General features: G+C 40.6%; 1 protein-coding gene across 1 annotated transcript in view; it reads right to left on the bottom strand.

Annotated features, from left to right (window-relative positions):
* CLVS1 (clavesin 1) overlaps positions 1–21783 on the bottom strand; it is a 205807-nt gene that overhangs the window by 16446 nt on the left and 167578 nt on the right. The window contains 2 exon segments of the mRNA NM_001265738.1: positions 13982–14217; positions 18032–18142. Of these exon segments, the coding sequence (NP_001252667.1) occupies positions 13982–14217; positions 18032–18142 (347 nt within the window).

Raw genomic sequence — 21783 nt, 5'->3', positions numbered from 1 at the left:
TGGTTGGTTGACGATATCTTCCTCATCACTCTACAAAATAGAGTGTTCCTCACAGCATTTACTGTTACATGATTTTTCCTTTCTGTCTTCTCTCTTTCCTTTGTTGTTTCCTCCCTCTCTCTCTTTTTATTTCCCTCCTTCTCCTCCCCTCATGTCTTTTTTTACCTTCTCTCTTTCCCTCCCCTCTCCAGAAACTACGTCATGAGCACCTATTATACACTAGGAAATAAGTGAGGCACAGTGGTAAATAAAACAGCACCATCCCCACCCTTGGAAAACATACGATCTACAGAAAGGAGATTTAGTACACAGGTAAACAAATAAATACATAATTATAGAATCGTGGTCCCTATTAAGACAGAAACAGAATTCAGTGATAGAGACTAGCTGATGGGAAGAGAGGGGCATGGGGAAGGGGATGAGAGCCCTTGAGAGGAGTAGAGGTATAAACTGCACCCAATGAATGAGGAGCTGGCATGAGCAAGGGGAAGAGCATGCTGGAGTAGTGCTGTCCTGGAGTGAGTACAAGCCCTAGGATGTGGAAGGAGTGGATGGAAACCAGAGTGGCGGGGGCTGTGTGTGCCCAGGAGGGGCTCGCGGGAGGCCAGGGGAAGGCTTTGGAGGGAGTTAGGTGGAGGAGAAGCATCATCATGACTTCAAAAATTACACTCAAGACCACAGGGATAACAATTTAGATTTGAGGGCTGGAGAAAAAAGAGTAACACGAATAAAGACCCAACAAAAATGTAATTGTCCTCCAGGCCAGGGGGCAGGCTCAGACTGGGAGGGGACTGACAAGTAGGGAATGAGGGCTCCTGTAACTGTAAAGCCCTTGGCAGACCAGGAGGAAGGGAGGCCGGGGTGCTATGTTGCTAATTCCTCCCTCTTCTTGGTTTTGCTTTCTGTGGCCTGCTCCCACGGTGCCTGCCCATGCTCTGGGTGCAGGGCTCCAAGGGTACAAAAGCCTTATATTGACCCTATGCAAATACTAAGGCAAAGAAGAGGGAAAGAGGCAGTATAAGTCTGACTTCTAACCAGGAACTCAAGGCCCCTCCTTTCAAGTCACCATGCGTAATCATTGTCTGCTTCTCTGCTAGGGAGTTAGGATTTTTCATTTTTAGTGAGAAAACTTTTATTTGGAAAGAAATCAAAACCATGACAAAATGGCAAGCCCTCTACACAACGCTGGGAAGGGAAGAAAGGTAATAGCCATCATACTGTTTTCCTGTGGTGCTCTGCAGTTGACTTTCTCACTCTGCTGCCTTCTGACCCTAACAGCAAGCCCGGAGATCTTGCACATGTTACATCCACTCTGTAGTCAAGGAAACTGAGACTCAGCAAGGTTACATGACCTGCCCAAGGTATCATAAATAAAATAACCAGTGTAAGAAAATGACCAGACAGGAAAATGAAGACACATAGAGAGGAAAAGACCAGTGTAATCATGGCCTCAAAGTCACAAGGCTGAAACAAGCCTGCGAGATCAGGATGTTGGGCTGTGTACGTGGAGCCCTGGGGGCCTATCATGAACAGCCGCAGAGCACAGTGAGGGCGCTTGCTGGTGCTGATCACCATGACGACAGGAACCCTGAGAGATGTGTTCTAAGTGCGGCTGTGAAGGAGTTTCCAATGAAGTCCTTGAAGCTCCACAATGCTCATTTATGGGTTTGACATAAAACTCTAATACCACCATTTGAACATCTTAAGCTCAGCTGATATCTACAACAAAGTTTGCCTAAACCTAAAAAGAAACTCAACCACGGTATGCAAGCTGCACAGTGTTTTTAAGAAAATATTGCACGGAGATTTCTACCATATATTATGTCAAATATTTGTTTTCATTCATATGATCATTATGGCTCCTAAGAGAGATTCATTGCTGGCTAGATGTTAGGCACAAACGGCATCAGCTTAATTGGAATTGGGCAGAATGTTTGTTTACCAACAGCAATATGTCACAAGAAATAAATATTCCTTGTCATTCTTGCCTTGGCTATATCTCCCTTTCCAAGTAACCACATCTGAGCATGGTGCTTCAGCAAACAGGCATGTTTTTCAGAACGTAACACAGTGAGCAATCAAACAGTTCGTTTTTGAAATTACACCAGGAAGTTCACTCACGTCCGTTCATTTCCCTCTATTTCAACTCTATTTCTTTTGCTAGTCAGTAGCTTACAACTCTTTATCTAATAATTTTTCATGTCATTCTTTAAGAAGAGAAAACATGCCCCTGTACACAACATTTTAACTATCCCCATTCATTCTCTTATTGACTAAATTCATTGTATAGATTTTCTTTCACTCCAATGTTACACAGCTATATAGGATGTGCTTGTAAGGAGATGGTCCCTTCATTTATGCCACAGAAAAGAAAGCTGCATGTAAGCAGGACATCCATCTCGACCAGATGTACAAGTAATAATGAGGCTATGCAGCTCTTTTTCTTCATTCTTTAAGAAATGTTGACAAATTCCTATTGGCGTCTGTGGAACACTCCAGTATCCAATAACCAGCATAAAACACTGGGAATTTATGGCTTAGCTGAGAAGTATTTGCTTCTAGAAGTGATGACACATCTCAGGCATTAGCTGCTTGAGTAGCAGTGAGACCCCAAAACTAAGTTCAATCACATTTAAGTTGGACATGAGACAAAGACAATTTAGGGGACAGTGGAGACTGTGAATCATTCACTAAGAAATGATGCATTATATCGTGTTGTTGAACAGAACAGCCATATGGAACATCTGTTCCCGAGCCATGCAGTAAAATGGACCCCTTGCCCTGGCTGCTCAGAAGACAACGGCCCTCCTGTTCCTACACTGCCACCCTTATTCTTTTCATATGGATGGTATTTCATGATGATGTATTACCTCTGCCGGAAATTAGTAGTTATCCAGCAAATGCACAAATTCACCCTATAAAAAGAGGACTACATTCTCAAAGATCACCAAGGTCACAGCTAATTCTATTGACAGCTGAAAACAGTTAAGCTGATTTTACCACCCAGGCAGGGCCAAGAGGGGAAAACATGGCCTAAAATTTCCTTCTGGCTAAGAAATTTGAATTTAATCTGGGCTTTCTCAGCCTGCCACCCACCCCCAAAATCAGATGGCTCACAGTGTCATTATGACATCTCACTTCTTCCATGCAGGATCTAGGAGGGGTATTTACAGAACATAAGGATGAAGGTATTTGGCCGTAAGAATCAGAAGTAGGTCTTCTATGGCATATGTTGTGCCAATTTAGGAAGTCAGTGCAGAATTAATAGCTAAAATGTTATGTTTGTGATCTGCACAAATGGTGTAATATTGTCACTTTTTGCATGGAGGTGCTTTGCTGACTCTGTTCTTTTGATTCCATGAAACACAGGAGCCTGTGATCTCAGCCCAGAGAAAATGCTCAGTAAATATATGTTGAGTGGACATGGCCAGGGTAGGCTGGCCATTGCTCTCTCCTGGGATTCTGTCCCCATTGGAAGACCTCTGCATGATTCTTCGAGGTCACTCTGCCTCTGTTTTTCCTCAGACTGACTGTGTTGGCCTGGGTGGCTGGTGCTGCTGTGTCACAGGCAGAGGGCAGCACCTCGTGTGGTGGAGTTATCAGGCTCCATTCAGCTCACTCACCAGAAAAGGGAAGCTAAAATGTGCTTTCCTGCCCCAGTAGTTTCTGGAATTCCGAGAAGCCGTGGCTTCACTGTCGTCAGACTGTGAGTTTCTCTTTCAACGCTGAGATACAAATGTTTATTTGGTAAGTCCATGAGCTGAATGAGGCTGAAATAGCACATAGTAACTACTTTTTTATTTTTTTATTTTTTTATTCCTTTTACTTATATGGCTGGGATAGCAGACTGAGCCCAGGTTGAAATGCAGATGATTCTGAGAACACCAGGGAGGGGTCTCCAGGAAACAAAGAAGATGAAAATTGTCAGTCAAGATTCAGCTTAGTTAGGTTTCCACGAATTTAAATTGCTCCTAACTTTCCGTTTTAATCACTGGAGCAGCATTTTCTATACTCTAGTCTCTGAGAGACAAGTGTGCAGTGAGATGCTAACAGTTGCTCTACTCAGAAAGAATCCTAGGACAAGATAGGTTTGGCAATGCAGCTTTTTTCCTCGTAGAACTTTTCAGTACCTTAGCTATGATAATGAGAGACAGAGAGAGAGAGAAAAAAAAGCACTCTAAAAATATTAGTACCACTGTGAAAAGGACACATCTATGCCCCATATATTTATATTTTTTAAACTAAAATATTAACTATGTAAGGAACATCTGCTACGTGCAAGACACTATGCTTTTGGAAAAGCAAGCAGCACAGAAAAATCCCCAGACTCAAAGTTAGGGGCCTTGGGCATTCATCCCAGCCATTTCACATAAGCAGTAACGAGCAAAAGGTTTGTTTTACATTGTTGTTAATATTCCATAAAACTTTATAGGAATTTCACATTTACCTTCTGTGAGAATAAAATTTAAATTAAACCTAAAATATGTTTGTGTTTATTAAAATTCAATACTTAGGATAATTCTGTGAATTAACACTGATTACACTGAATTTGTTATTGTTTAACAAATGCAATGTTTTTCGTAGCCAGCATCTTTCACTGCACACACATACCATGTGGGAGATGGAAGAGGTCCTTAGTGGTGGAAGATGACATCTAAGGACTTCCTGCAGATCTAAACTTTCAAAAGCCCCTAATAAGAAGAATAATAATAAAATGTATTTTATATAAACTTTTTATGGAGAATGTTTATCCTGCAAACAGAGGCTTCTGCTGTGGTACAGCCAAGATGAACCCATTCAAGCTCAATGAGAGGACAGCCTAAAATCCCCACTTTCTCCCCCTGCTGGCCGTGGCAGGAACTACCTGCCATTCCTGTATGGTGGGGACAGTTTCGATATGGTCCATACCTCTTCTTTAGGAAACCACTGTCCCTCCTATAATAATTCTGTTTCGTCCAGGATTTGTACCCGTGCCCGGCCACCAGAATGAACACACGTCTCATTCCTGGAAATCAAACGCACCCTCTCCCTGGTCATGGTGATGGGTTCAGAGGCAGCACAAAGCCTGGCTTTTCAGAGTCCTCCCTTTTATTTTTGCCAAGAAATACCAGGAAAGATGCTCTTTGTTTCCTTGAGATCATCAAGTCCATTGTTAATAGCCGCCGTCAGGACTGGCTAAGAATAAATGAACAAATGAAAGGACGCGTCTGAGAGCAACTGTGACTCTAACCTGCTGCAAGGGCACCTGTCATCACTTTTCCTTCTGCGTGTTGCATCTAATGAGCACTGTCCCCAGAACTCTCTACCTTTGGATCAATCTGCATTTCGATGGCTTCAACTCCAGGGAATGACTCAAGTTTCTTACCCTCAATCAAAATCACAGGACAAAATTTACATGAGGTGTATCACCAGTAATCTTTAAAAAATTACATATATATGTGTGTGTGTGTGTGTGTGTGTGTGTGTGTATCTGTGTGTATAGATAGAGATACATGTATTTGAGGACCTCTCCCAAAGTGGCTCATCCTTCACCAGTAGTTACATCAAGATAGTGTTTCTGTGTGTGCACATGTGCCTTTTAAATAATATCTATAGGCCAGGCACGGTAGCTCACACCTGTAATCCCAGCACTTTAGGAGGCCAAGGCAGGTGGATCACCTGAGATCAGGAGTTCGAGACCAGCTTGGCCAACATGGTGAAATCCCATCTCTACTAAAAATACAAAAAATTAGCTGGGCGTGGTGGCAGGCGCCTGTAATCCCAGCTACTCAGGAGGCTGAGGCAGCAGGATCGCCTGAACCCGGGAGGTGGAGGTTGCAGTGAGCCGAGATCGTGCCACTGCACTTCAGCCTGGGCAACAAGAGCAAAACTCTGTCTCAAAAAAATAATAATAAAATAATAATAATATCTATAGCCATTTTAATTACTTTATCAGCAATAAAGGCAAGAACCAGAAAGTAATGGCTTAATATGGCCTAACAATTTAAGGTCACAAACTCTACATGCTGACTAAAAAAATCATGCAGAAATTTCCTGGCAGAAATTTCTGGACAGCACCCCTGAATAAGCCTGTGTGTAGCAGGATTGTTGGTTTCCAACTCTAAGCCATTCTTTCTTCCTTTTTCTCCAACAAAAGCTGCTTTCATTTAGGCATTGTGATCTCCTGTGACTGGTTGACCTGTAAGAGTCAGAAATCAGCCGCTGCCTGAGAAGTCTCCAGTTGTGCTGGACACAGTAGAGAGAACCTGGTTCTTGTGGCCACTACTGAGCCCCTAGAATAACACTCCTGCAGCCACCTGCCTTAAAAATGTCTCTTGTGAAATAATGCATTTTCCTCATTGTTTAAAGCAGTTCATTTGGGTTTTCTTCTTTCTTGTAGTGAAAATAATCATAACTAATACAAAGCTTATTTACTAATCTTTGTTGGACAGTTTTAATGTTGGGTTACCTATTATCCAAGCCTGAAACATATTCAAGGAGTAAATTAGGAGAAAATGCTCCACACATATACTCCTAGGAACAGAAAACAGCTGATGATGTGGGAGCAAAGAAGTGGACTTCTGAAAAATAAAATAAGAAACAGGAATACAGTCAGGCATAGTGTCTCCTGCCTGTAATCCCAGCACTTTGGGAGGCTGTGGAGGGTGGATCATGAGGGTCAAGAGATCGAGACCATCCTGGCCAACATGGTGAAACCCTGTCTCTACTAAAAATACAAAAAAAAAAATAGCGGGGCTTGGTGGTGCACACCTGTAGTCTCAGCTACTTGGGAGGCTGAGGCAGGAGAATCAGTTGAACCTGCGAGTCAGAGGTTGCAGTGAGCCGAGATCTTACCACTGCACTCCAGCCTGGCAGCAGAGCGAGACTCTGTCTCAAGCAACAACAACAAGAAAAAACAGGAATAAAAAGTTAAAAATATAAAACTCAGGGTCATTTAGTACCAGAGCAGAGAATGCCACACACCTCAAAAGCCCACCATGGCATTATTGTATTAAATAGCAGAACAATATTGAAATAATTCATTTAGGAGGAATTTTCAGCTAAACCAATCATTATTTTGTTTTTTCTACTTAAGGGTTGAGCTACAATTATCCAAAGAAAAAAAAACAAGAGCTCATTAGAACCACTCATTCACTGAGAGTTCTGGGAATCTTGGCTTTTACCCTACATGGATACCAGAAAGCATGGATTGAGAGCGCTTTGGAACACAGTGGCCATCTGTGCCCAAAAGCCACATTACAAAAAGTGATTGGGTCCCAAGGTCAGTGCACAAAGCCCACTTGACTCCAAATGGACATGAAGCATGTTGGGAACTACGGGGGGTGGGTAACGGGGTTACGAAAATAGATGATGTGAACCTACTGGAGATTACAGTGCTGTTCAGAGGGCATACCTATGTCATCTCACTCAGAATAAGGAGGTGTTTTCTAACAACACAACACCACAGGGAACATGCTGCCCAGAAAGCTGCCTGCCTGTCTCTGAACGGTGCAAGCTGAGACCAGCTGACAGTCTGTGCTGGAGAACAGACCTCTCTATCAGGTGAGAGACTGGAAGAGATGACCTGTAAGGTCTCTTCCAATTCTGTTCCCAATTTGCCCACATCCGTGTGGGTTCTGAGGGGTCAAAAAGACACAATGAATACTGGCTGCTCTGTTCCTCATCAGTGAGGTGCTTGACAGAAGATATATGCCAACAGCAGGGTTGATCCCTCCTCTCCAGTCTCTGCCCATCCTGCCACTGCCTGAAATCTCCAGGCAAGCATTCAAGGAAGTCATCACAAAGGGCAGCAGCAGTGGGCAGGACATCCTTGTGGCCATGGAGGGGGGGGGGAAATGAAATGTGTGCACACTTGCTAGCTTCTCCTGCTAGCTAGTCTTGAATTTTGGCTCCATAGGTACTGAAATGCAGTACTCCTCCAAACCCCGGGTGAGCCAGACCTTCCACATGGAGGCTTCTCTGAGAGTCTTCCCGGACAAAATTAGTGATGCTTCCTTAGAACACTGTAGCAGCCTCTTGCTCCTCCTTTGCAGTGCCTCTCACATTCTACAATATAGTTATTTGGGGCACATTTTCTCTTTCCTACCAGGATGTAAGACGCTATAAGCAGGATCCATGAGAGCCTTGTTAAAGAAAGGGGCAGGGGGAGGAATTGGCTCTTTCTATCTGAGAGCCAACTAATCGGTTTTGAAGCAATTAGACAAGTGTACCAAGGATGGGTTTTAGAGATAATACTATTCATTCAACATTAATTCATTCTCATATAGACATGCTTTGTTTTACTGTGCTTCACTTTATTGCCCTTTGCAGATATTGTACTTTGTACACTGTGAAGGCTTGTGGTAATGCTGCATTCAGCAAGTCCATTGGCACCATTTTTCCAACAGCATGCACTCACTTTGTGTCTCTGTATTACATTTTGGTAATTCTCACAATATTTCAAACTTTTTTTTCTTTCTTTTCTTTTTTTTTTTTTCCAGAGACGGAGTCTCGCTTTGTTGCCTAGGCTGGGGTGCAGTCAGTGGCGCGATCTTGACTCATGGCTACAACCTCTACCTCCCAGGTTCAAGCAATTCTACCTCAGCCTCCTGAGTAGCTAGGACTACAGGCACCCACCACAACACCTGGCTAATTTTTTTTTTTTTAGTAGAGACGGGGTTTCACCATGTTGCCCAGGATGATTTTGAACTCCTGAGCTCAGACAATTCACCTGCCTCAGTCTCCCAAAGTGGTAGGATTACAGGCTTGAGCCACTGCACCCAGCCCAAACTTCTTTATTATTATTATATCTGCTATGGTGATCTGTGATAAATAAAAAAAAAAGTCTGTGATGTTACTATTGTAATTGTTTTGGGGGTACCATGAAACGTGCTCATATAAGACAATACACTTAATTGATAAATGGTGTGTGTGTTCCGACTGCTTCACAGATCAAATGTTCTCTCATCTCTTTCCTTCTCCTTGGGCCTCTCTATTCCTTGAGACAAAACAGTATTGCAACTAGGTTAATTAATAACCTTACAACGGCTTCTAAGTGTTTGAGTGAAGGGAAGAGTTGCATGTCTCATTTTAAACCAAAAGCTAGACATGATTAAGCTTGGGGAAGAAGGCACACTGAAAGCTCAGAAAGTCTGAAAGCTAGGCCTCCTGCATGAAACAGTTAACCAAGTTGTGAATGCAAAGGTGCATTAAAAGTGCTACTTCAGTGAACACACAAATGTCAAAACCTTATTGCTGATATGGAGAAAGTTTTAGTGGTCCGAATAGATGATCAAACCAGCCGCAACATTTCCTTAAGCCAAAGCCTAATTCAGAGCAAGATCCTAACTCTTTTCAATTTCATGAAGGTTGAGAGAGGTGAGGAAGCCATAGAAGGAAAATTGGAAGCTAGCAGAGGTTGGTTCATGAGGCTTAAGGAAAGAAATTGTCCCCACAACATAAAAGTGCAAAGTAAAGCAGCAAGTGATGATATAGAAGCTGAAGCAAGCTATCCAGAAGATCTATGAAAGATCATTGATGAAGGTGGCTACACTAAACAACAGATTTTCAATGACAAAACAACCTTCTATTGGAAGAATAGACTTCTTCCATCTAGGACTTTCATAGCTAGAAAGGAGAGTCAAAGCCTGGATTCAAAGCCTCAAAGTCCGGACTGACTCTCTTGTTAGGGGCTAATGCAGCTGGTGACTTTAGGTTGAAACCAATGCTCATTTACCACTCTAAGCATCCTAGGGCCCTTAAGAATTATTAATCTACTCTGCCTGTGCATTATAAATAGAACAAGGAAGCTTGAATGACAGTATATCTGTTTATAGCATGGTTTAGAGAGTATTTTAAGTCTACTGATGAGACCTACTGCTCAGAAAAAAAGATCTCTTTCAAAATATTACCACTTATTGACAGTGCTCCTGGTTACCCAAGAGCTCTGGTGGAAATGTACAAGGAGATGAAGGTTGTTTCCATGCCCAACACAACATCCATTCTGCAGTCCATGGATCAAGGAGTAATTTGACTTTCACATCTTATTACTTAAGAAATACATTTCAGTTCAGGAGGCTGAGGCATGAGAATTCTTTGAACGTGGGAGGCAGAGGTCATGCTGAGCTGAGATCATGCCATTGCGCTCCAGCCTGGGTGATAGAGCAACACTCCAGCCTCAAAAAATAAATAAATAAATACATTTCATCAGACTGTAGCTGCCATAGATAGTGATTTGTTTGATGGATCTGGACAAAGTAAACTGAAAACTTCCTGGAAAGGATTCACCATCCTGGATGCCATTCTAGAACATTCAAGATTCACGGGAGGAGGTCAAAATATCCACATTAACAGGACTTTGGAAGAAGTTGAGCCCAACCCTCATGAATGTTACTCCTCCTTTTCCACAGCCAAACATCTATAGAATAGAGCCAGCTTTCCTCTGATTTGGCATTAGTTCTGGCTCTCATCTTTCCAACTAAGTCTCTGCATCAGCCTTCTAGTGGCTTTTAGTCTCTGATGCACAAACCATTTCCTTGCTAATCCCATGATACTTATAAAACCCAGATCTTATTATGTCATTTCTCTGCTAAACTATGTATATTGAAGAAATAAAGATGAAAACAAAATGACATAGTGTTTCCCATCACAGGATTATCATTAAAATTAAAGTCTGATCATATCAAGTATTTTTCCAGGGTATGGGGAAGAAGGTTCTCATACATAGCTGGAAGTATCAGTTGGTGTCATTTGGAGGGCTTTTAAACAATGTGAACTAAAACTTTAAAGGCACATACCTACCAACTACAGGGTTCTGAATCTACTCGGAGGAACCTTCCTAGGAAAATGAAGGAGGTATACCAAAGACATTTATTAAACCTTATTTAGAAGAGGAAAAACCACAAAAACCCAAATGCAAAACAATAAGGAGATGGCTAAACTGTGGTATATCCATGTTCTGAAATAGATTAAACACATGGCCTATGAGGGGTCTTCACAAAGTTCATGGAAAATGCATATTATAACAAAATTATTCATGGAGCTCAAAAAATTTTTGTACGAAAATAAACTTGTGCTAACTTGTTATAACATGCCTGAACAGAATCTAGTTTGAAGCACTAAGAAGATAGGACATCAGAGACATCGGGTTTGACAAGCACCTCTATCAGAGAAACATGAGTTCTGCTAAAATTAAAGCAAGAACAAACATCAAATTTATGGTGAAGGCTGGGTAAAAACATTGTGAAATCACTGATGCTTTACAAAAAGCTAATGGGGACAATATCCCAAAGAAATGAGCAGTTTGCAATAACTCATTTTAAGAAGAGACAAGACGAAGTTGATGGTGAAGCCCTCAGTTGCAGACATCAATTCATGTCAATTTTACATTAATTTGCCAGGAAAAACTTTATCTTGTTCATGCCCTAATTGAAAAGGACCAACCACTAACAGCACAAACAGTAGCCAATACCACAAACAACTCAACTGGTTCAGCTTACACAATTCTGATTGCAAAATTAAAGTTGAACAAACTTTCCACTTGAGTGCCAAAACCATTGTGCTCAAATCAGGAACAGACAAGAGCAGAGCTTTCAATGGAAATTTTAAACATGTGGGATCAAGATTCTGAAGCATTTCTTTGAAGAACTGTAATAGGAGATGAAAAACGGTTTTACCAGTGCAATCCTAAAGACAAAGCACAAGCAAAGCAATGGTTACCAAAAGTGGCAGTGCTCTCATCAAAGTAAAAGTGGGCCAGTCAAGAGCAAAAGTCTTGGCAACAGTTTTTTGGGCTGGTCCAAGCATTTTGCTTGTTGACTTTCTGAAGGGCCAAAGAACAACAATATCTGTTTATCATGAGAGTGTTTTGAGAAAGTTAGCCAAAGCTTTAGCTGAAAAATTCCTGGGAAATCTTTCCCAGAGAGTCCTTCTGCACCATGACAATGTTCCTGCTCATTTCTCTCATCAAACCTGGGCAAGTTTATGAGAATTTCAATAGGAAATTATTAGGCAACTACCTTTCAGTCCTGATTTGGCTCCTTCTGACTTCTTTTTGTTTTCTAATCTTAATAATATTTCAAGGGCATCCATTTTTGTTCATCTAATGTGAAAAAGACCACTTCGACATGGCTAAGTTCTTAGGACCCCCAGTTATTTAGGGATAAACTAAATGGTTGGTATTGTTACTCACAAAAGTGTCTTGAATTTGATGGAACTTAGGCTAAAAAATAAGGTGTTTGTATATATACTTAATATATATACACACATACATGAACTGATGTCCTTGAGCCATATAAGTTTGTATTTTGAATTTTTATCTTTTAATTTTATTTTTCCACAAATATTTTCAAGTCTTTTCATATGTCTAAATATACTGACATGGAAAAACATTACATAACAATATGCTATGGGCTGAAGTCTCCCTCATCTCCAATTTCATATGTTGAAGTACCTCAGAATATGATTGTATTTGGACATAGGACTTTTAAAGAAGCAATTAAGGCAAAATGAGGTTCTATGGGTTGGCCATAATTCAATAGGACTGGTGTCCTTCTAAGAAAAGGAGGTTAGGACAGAGGCAGACACACACAGAAGGAAAACCATGTAAGGACACATGGAGAAGGCAGTCACGTGCAAGCCAAGGAGAGAGGCCTCAGGAGAAACCAGCCTTCGCAACACCTTGATCTTGCCCTTTCAACCTCCAGAACTGTAAGAAAATAAATTTCTGTTGTTTAAACCACCCAGTCTGTAGTACTTTATTACAGCAGCCCTAGAAATTACACAATGTTAGATGTTTTTTATGGATGTGTATAGATGCATGTGATGTACGGAAAGCAGAATTACAAGGGCCCACCTCTACAGTGGTTACCATTTGGGAGGGAATGGAATTGAGACTGAGATTGAAAATAGTGGCTGAAGGGGATTTTAGTCTTAAAAGTCAGGTTTTACATCGTATGTTCTCACCAATATGTGAGCTAAGCTATGAGGATGCAAAGGTATGAGAATAATGCAATGGACTTTGGGGACTGAGGGGAAGAGTAGGAGGAGGGTGAGGGATAAAAGACAACATATATGGTGCAGTGTATACTGCTTGGGTGATGGGTGCACAAGGATCTCACAAATCACCACTAAAGAACTCACCCATGTAACTAAATACCACCTGTACCCCAATAACTTATGGAAAAATAAAATAAATTCTTTTTAAAAATCAGGTTTTAATTTTTATAATGAGAAAATACTCATTATCTTTTTTTTTTTAATCTCTCTTTCATGGCACTCCATTGACTACAGTATGCAATGGTCTTCACCACCTGGATCCAACTGTTTTTGGAGCTTTATTTCATGTCCAGTCCCATCTCCCACTCTTGCACTCCTTTATACCGCACCAGATTATTCCATCATTCTAATGCCTATATGCCTCAGTCTGTCCTCTCTGCTGGATTGCTTTATGCCATTTCCCAAGCCTGGGTTGCTGGTCTCCAGAGCTCAGACTGAATGTCACCTGCTTTATAAATACGCTGCAAAAGTCTTACTTAGAAGATTCCCTGAGGCATACTTCTCTGTTCTTTTGACATCTTATTCTCATTTGTGCCCCCGGTCCCTAATTGGTGCTGCAGCCAAGTAAATGCTCAATAAATGGTTCCAAATAAATGAATGATAGGAACACTTTCTAGCAGTTTGTTTTTCCATCTAGTGTATCTCAAAGGTCCAACATTTTATTCTGTGTGTATTAACAAACTCCCTAAAGACCAGGGCTATAATTGTGGCATGAGTGAGGTCCTAGCCTTTAACTATTCCTTTGATACAACTGGGACAACTGTATTTCTGAACCAGCCAAGCCCCATTTGTTTTCAATTTTAGTGAAATCAGCTGAGAATGCATTGCAATTTATTTTATTCAAGTTCTATGCCCACAAAGGTCTTTAATTAATAATTCACAATAGGTTCAAATAAAAAATTCCATTGACCTCTGACTCAGGGGACTCTGATAACCCAGGCCTTACCTTTTCATCAGCTTGGGTGAGCATTCTCTCTCCAGATTCGAGGATGTATGCTTCACGTGCATTGCATTATAGGATGTGTGAGTATAGTCATTTTCATCGCTGTAGTCAGGACCGAGTAACGTCCGGGCCCAAGTTCCCATGTCATAAGGAGGAAGAGTTCCTCCAAACTCAGAGGGCAAAAATTCAGGGTGTATTAGCTGGTGAAGGCTGTTTAAATTGTTTCCATGCAGGAAAATCTGTAAAGAAAAAAAAAGTAATTAGCAATACAAAATCCAAAACATACAACCAAGGATTTCATCTAATACACAATTTAGCAATGACAAATTGGATGCACTGCTGGTGATCATGGTGCTTAAAGAGGCATTGATTTTGTGACTGCAGCTTAGTCTTCATAAAATGTTAATGTATTGCTTAGAAAAAAGGCTGAATTAATAGTCATTAAAAATGAAGTTTATGAACAGATTGAGTGTTACTTGGCCGTGGGCCAAATTTATACATATAGTCATCTCCTAATTATCCCTGTTGGTTAAAGGAGTGATGGTGCAGACCACCTGAAACCCCAGCTATTGCTGGATCTCCAGACTGCTCTGTTCTCCCATCTGTGTGCTCTCACCCAGTCCTCCAGATCCTTTCCCCGTTCCCCGGCCTAGACAAAGTTGCAGCTTCTTCCTAACTCATCCTGGTTATAGCTGCCTATTCTGCTTCTTTCCAACCACCTTCCAATTAATTCTTCAGTATCTGCTGACTGCTGACTTCTGTTTATTTTATCTTTATTTTTCCCACAGGGGGAAAGTATCTAGAGAAAAAGTTGGTGTTTTCTTACTCCTTTAAAATGCTTCTTAGCTCCTAGGGTGATGTGGGCACAAGGTAGAAGAAAATCGATTCTTATTTAATGGAATCAAAAACCACAGCCTGAGAATTTATTGTGAGATATTTTTGCAGCAATTTCCATTTTTGTCTGGATTGGGGACTAAAGTCCAAACAAGTTTGCATCTTCTGAACATACAATAGATAGTGATAAAAATTGTGGATTCCTCAACCAGGAGAGAATCCACATCTCCAAGTTACAATTATTTCCAGATAAATCCACAAAGTGAATGAGCCATGAATAGATTATTAGCATTGACTGAAATTTAGGAGTTGACTCTGAAAGGTGACTTAAAGTGCATCCATGCACTGATGTCAGTTCCCACACTTCTTCATGTGGCAGGCATGAAGGCATTATGTGTAACACATAAGGTACACCCAAGTATAGGATCATCAAGTACACACACATGCATGCACATACGCATAGAGTATAACCATGATGAAATATAAATGTGGGTCAGGCGCAGTGGCTCATGCCTGTAATCCCAGCACTTTGAGAGGCTGAGGTGGGCAGATCACCTGAGGTCAAGAGTTCGAGACCAGCCTGGCCAACATGGTGAAACCCCGTCTCTACAAAAAATACAAATTTAGCTGGGCATGGTGGCGCACGCCTGTAATCCCAGCTACTCGGGAGGCTGGGGAAGGAGAATCGCTTGAACCCAGGAGGTGGAGGTTGCAGTGAGCTGAGATCACGCCACTGCACTCTAGCCTGGGCAACAGAACAAGACTTTGTCTTGGAAAAAAAAAAAAATATATATATATATATGTGTGTGTGTATGTGTGTGTGTGTGTGTGTGTGTGTGAGTGATTTTTAAAATACTTAAACAGAGGACCTCAATAATAAACACTTGCTACCTTGTTCTATTGTACTGATTTTAACTTATGATGTAATGACATCATTTAAAGATGAAGGGGACAAGAAGTGCTAATTCTTCAGAAGACTACTGGAGCACTTCAGAAAGCATATCAAAACATTAAAATTTCTAATATTGCATTGAGTATGACTGAATTTTAATAAGAATTATTTCTTTTGAAGAAAGTCACTTTTCTGGCTTTTATAAAACTTTTCAGAGGGTGCTGTATATGAAACGTGCTGGAGCAAAGTATCAGCCCTGGTGTTTAGAGAAAACATTTGCACCCCTCCACCCAACATGTCCAGTTTTTGGAAGACAAAGAGTGCTATTAAAAGGGACCCTCCCTTCTTGGGGTCTTCTGGAATGGAGGAACGCAGAAGTAGGAGGCTGGACCCTCTACCTGTTAGAATCTATCCTGTGCCCAAAGCTCCAAAAATACCCTCCTATGGCATGGCAGCAAGTGTCCACCATGGGAGGAATTCTCTCTGGTTCCAACCTGAATAGAAGAATAGTTGCTGGAAAGCCCGAAGCCATGTTGAGAACAGTCCTAGAACACTTCTCTGTTCTTAGCACTGTCCTGAGCCCCAGATGGGTTTTAAAACTTTTCTGCCTCCTTATTCCAGTAAGTTCTAATTCCTGGTTTCAAACTTGTTTAAGAACAGGGAAATTACCCCTGCCCTACCCCACTGCAATGCTAAGAACCTGGAAGCATCTGAGGTCCAGGAGTTAGAAACCCAGCAAAGTGTGGGAGATGGCAGGGAATCCCTCACATTATCAGTCACTCCTGAATACTCAGAGTTCTTCGCCAGTGTCAGGTACCATGGGTGTCAGAAGGTGCTGTAGGATTACCCTAGTCAGGTTCCCATGAGGAATGGTGTTCCTGACCCAGGAGGTAGCTGAAATCAGAAAGTCTCAAAGATAAGACTGTAGCATTATTCATAATAGACAAGAAATGGGTACAACCTAAGTGCCCATTAACAGATGAATGGATATATACCCAGTGGAATACTATGCAGCCTTAAAGAAGAATGAAATCCTGTCATTTTCAACAATGTGGATGAACCTAAAGCACATTATGTTAACAAAAATATGCCAGACATAGAAAAACAAATACTGCATGACCACACACTTATATGTGGAATCTAAATGAGTTGAAATCATAGAAGTATAGAGTAGAAGGGTGGTTGCCAGGAGCTGAGAGTAGGGGGAAATGGAGAGATGTTGGACAAAGAGGACAAAGTTTCAGTTATATAGGATGAGAATAGATTCTGGAGACCTAATGTACAGTATGGAAACTGTAATAGTAATAATATTATATTGTTTATTTGAAATTGGCTGAGAGAGTAGATCTTAAGTATTCTCACCACACACACACACACACACACAAATCACAACTACAGGAGGTGATAGATGTGTTAGTAGCTTGATTGTGGTAATCATTTCACAATGCATAGGTATATAAAAACATCACATTGAACACCTTAAATATATCCAATTTTTAGTTGTCAATTATACCCAATAACATTGGGGAAAAAAGAAAAGAGAGCTAAATCATAAAGATAAATAAAAGTCACCAAGTCTCATGAGGTACCAACTGCATCACGATACATGTTTTCATAAGCTGTCCCATTAGATTTCCCCAACAACTCTGTGATGTGGGTGTTAGTTTCCCCAATTTATAAATGAGAAAATTGAGATTCAGAGTGGTTAAGGAAAGTTCAATTACTCTGCTCATCAAAATGCCATGAAAAAGCCCAACTCTGATTGATGGAAAAAGCTGGCTTCTCAAGTGTTATCAACTGATATAATTAAGACTGTAAAAGCCTTCCTCATAAGAGCATTGTTATTTCCAAAGAAGAATGCTTTTCCAACTTTACAGGTGATGGAGTTAGCAGTTATCACCCAAAGCCATGGAAGGGAAGAAAAATTGTAATCATTCTTCATAACACTAATACGTTTGCAGAACAAAATGCTAGGTACTAAAATATTTTATGAACAGGAAAGCTGCTGGACCCATAATTCTTAGCTCCCATAAGAATTTACAGTAAAATGGGCATCTGATATTTGCATGCCTTCAAAGTTTCTTTTGGTTTGTCACTGGGACTCCAAAAATAACCCAGTTCTACTGAATTATTAATTAAACCCAGACCATTTGCAATCTCCAGCTGAGGCTCAAATGCTTAGGGGCTGTAGAAAAACCACAGTGAAAGAGAGAGAGAGAAAAAAAATCCGGGGAAAGGAGGGAGGAGGGGAGAGAGAAAACAGAAGCAGCATAATTGTCCCAGGCATTCCCTGTTTAAAATTTACATCATGTATTTGTTTTCATTACCCGTTTCCTGGTCTTGTCTTTAAGAAATGGCTTGATGAGTGTGTAGAGGGCATGAATGTACCAGGGCTGGTTGACAAAGTGGACTCCTCCAAAGCGGGCAGGAAAGCTGTCCTGGGGCAGAAAGAGAGAAATGCACATCAATTAGTAAGCACCCTTTGTTAGACTGCACCAGCAGGACCAATGCCCCAAAGAACAACCTGTTTTTCCTGCCTGGTAGAAGCTCTAGCTTCAGGATAAGGAGAGGAAGAAAACACACTCACTTAACACACTAGTTGTTAAGGATGTCTTTATTCCCCTTGCCTCCCTTCTCGCCCTTTGACTCCATGCATAACTTTAAAATTGTGCATGGGTTCCAGGCCTGTCTTTTTCAAATCACAATTACATGACCTTCTACGTGGCACAGAAGCTCGTGCAGCCTGGAGAGTGGGGGGAATCTGAATTCTTCATTGCATTAGGTAACCAAGTCTGCCAGGCTCCCAGCACAAGATCTCTCTCTTTACCCTCATTTCCACTCTCCCGCTCCCACCCTCTCCACCGGCTTAATCATGACAGTAACTGTACTTTCTGGGTGGGTGAGTGCTGGCTGTGCAGGAAGTAGTTGCAAAAGGATTTCAAAGGCTCTTAGGAGATGGAGCTATGTGGAATCAACCAAATTCTAACAAGGTTATAACAACTTTTTCACAGATTGCAGTACTAGCTCCAGTCCACCCTGGGGCACATAGTAAGTCCCAGGGAAAAAAATACTTGCTGATTAATGGGCTAGTTGATTCTCCTAGTTGAGGGAATATGAACACCCTTTTCTGCAGATCAACCCATTTCGTAAATAATAGGAAGGAAGAGCCTTTCAGAAAAATGATTCCAAATTTAGAATCCAGATCAGGGCATTAGAACCCAGATCAGCTTATGTTTTAGATGCTAGGAAGCTGCTCTCAGTGCTAATTAGATCTATGGAACAAGGGACCATGGCCAGAAAGTCTGAGCTAGTCGTATAAGACCAGGTCCTGAGATCTCCCGATGAATGACTTCAGTAGATTGGGTTCATCTCAGTTAATAGAATTAAAAAAGAAGGAACCTCTAAACGCTGTATGAATTGTAAGTTTGCTATCAATTTCATTGCGACAAACATCTTTGTAAAATGTTAGCAAGATGAGATGAAAGCCGAGGGAGTCTGGCTGGTGGAGCAAATGGTTCAGCAGCTAGCTGTTCCCTGCGGGTGTATGAGATGCCTCACCCGGGTCTTTTTTAGTAACAAGGAAAAAAGGTTATTACATTTTTTTCAGAACCCTTTGAGTCTACAGGATCCCTAGGCATCTTCCATGCTAAGACCTAGTTTCCAATATGAGTGCACGGAACTGCACTTAGGGTTGACATTTGAAAAACTTTAAAAATAATTTTTCCCTCTACCTAGGCATTTTAGAGTAGAAAGGAATTAAATATTTTGAAGGCTAAACTGGACAATAACAATAAAAGGCCTTTGCTTTCAGAATATGTATATATATTTTGTTTTGTTTCTTTTATTTTCAAAAACTTAACAAGTATAGGGCTAGAGACATCATTTATACTAACTTGTTATTCCAAAACTAATTTGAGAAATGTAAAGGTTCTTAATAAGGTTGTCTTTTTTCCTCTAGGTATAGTTTAGGATCTAAAAGTTTTATGATTCCTTAAAAAAAGAGACTATTCCCAAAAGTGTTTCCTTTATAATAAGTGCTATTCACTATCATCCATCTTTTGGCTCCTTTTAACTTCTTATTCAGAAGTAGAATTCATTATTTCACTTACTAAATGTGGTTCTTAGGGGTCATAGAAGAAGAATAGGAGTAAAGCACTTATTTATAAAACCAGGGCTTTACTATCTTTTCTAGTGGGACCAATAAGAGGTTTATTTCTATCGATGGTCCATTGTGTTATATAGTTCTAGGTTAATAAAGTGGAAGGAAACTCTAAATAATATTGAGAGTAGGCAAAGTTGCAAAATATTAACCTTTTAAAAATATCTAGACATTCTAAGTTTTAGTTTATGAAGCCTCAATCATCAAAGACATCAAAAACTATCTTCTGATTGTGACAGGGGAGGTTGAAAGAAAATTATAGTGCTGAGACTCTGTAATTACTCTCTACGTTATCCCTGGTTGAGGATTCTGCCAGATTGAAGGCATGGGCTTTTATTCATCTCACTCAAGTCATCCAGTGAATATGTGCAGACAAACACATGTGAACCCTGTGTCTTGAAGTTCTGAGTTTGCACCAGAGTAGAAACAGAATGACTTTTATTCAGGTACCTCCTATACAATTCACATGCAAGGCCCTCCTGTCTGATAAAGGCAATGTACACATGTTCTGGGTCTTCTTGAATGAGCCCAGCCATGCTAGTGTGTGTGTGTGTGTGTGTGTGTGTGTGTGTGTGTGTGTGTGTGTGTGTGTTGTGCAGAGGGAAAGGTGAGGAAAGGCAAAATCAGCAAACACCCTTCTCATGGTCAACACATCATTATTGGTTGCCTCTGCCTGATCACATCAGTCAACTGCAGACAAAGGGAAGTTGTCAGTCACACAAAAGCCTCCCAGAACCCCAAGAGGCCTACCACCCTCCTGGAAGAGCATTTCTTAGGGGGCTAGAACAGCTGTATCTCAAGATCATAGGCCTTGGTTCAATGACAGTGTAACACTTTGTTTTTCAGTGTTCTTGGTGACGAAAGAGCATACACCAACATACTCTAAGTTCAAGAAAATGGCATAAATCCTGTACTTTTATACATTTATCAATAAAAATATAACGTCATTTCAAATTTTAAACAATTCGAATCATAAAAATGTGTCTGCCTCCCAGTTTAAGTTAATTTTGTTTCCTTATTATAAATTATACACATTCTACAAAAGTAAAAAATAGATAAAAACATTATTTGAAAAATTAGATGATACAAGAAGATAAGAAAAAAGAAAAGAAAAGGCCTCTATAATCCCACTGCCAAAGACACACTCTTACTATTTTCTATTATTCAGGATGGGTTATGTAATGTTATAGTAACAAATAACCCCTACTTTTAAAAAATCATTTAAAGCAGTAAAGATTGATTCTTTGTTCACATTAAATGTCTTGCTTGATTTTTGTCTTTCCTGATTAATTTCCTGCTCACACTAAATGTCCTGCCCTGCTTGATTTGCCTGCAGCCAGAGATGCAGCCTCCTCCATATGGAGCAGTGCTGCTTGACATAGTCCAGGAAAACCACGTGGAAGAATCATACCTTAGCTCTTAAAGCTGGCTCCAAAAGTGACATGCTTCATCTGCCGTATTTTAAAGGTCAGACTCATGCCTGGCTTCCAGGGATCAGAAAGTAAAATCTACCGTATTTCCAGTAAGAAAAGGACCAAACGTATTGGCAAATAGCAGTAATAATTACCCAAACTCTGCCATCCCTTCACTTATCTTTTTTTCTATCCTTCTTAAATGTGATCATTTTTTAATTGAACGTAATAACTATTTTTTGATGGCCTACAGTGTATCTCACTTAATGCATTGAAAAATAAAAATAAAGAGTCTTCAGAGCAGTGGGGAAAACAAAACAGCAATTATATAATGATACATTTAGTGTATTCAATTCTTGCCTTAACAGTTAATTCATGCCTTGCACCTCTTCCATTCAGCACATATTTGTGAGTGTCTACTACATGACAAACAGTGGGCATATTCTCCAAAGTGTACTTTAGTGACCAGGGGACTCTGACTTTTATCCCCTTTCTTGCCTTCTGTAAC

The sequence above is a fragment of the Macaca mulatta genome, chromosome 8, assembly GCF_049350105.2.
Source record: "Macaca mulatta isolate MMU2019108-1 chromosome 8, T2T-MMU8v2.0, whole genome shotgun sequence".
NCBI lineage: Eukaryota > Metazoa > Chordata > Mammalia > Primates > Cercopithecidae > Macaca > Macaca mulatta.
Note: the sequence above shows the minus strand (reverse complement) of the source record. Positions and strands in the feature narration are given on the sequence as shown.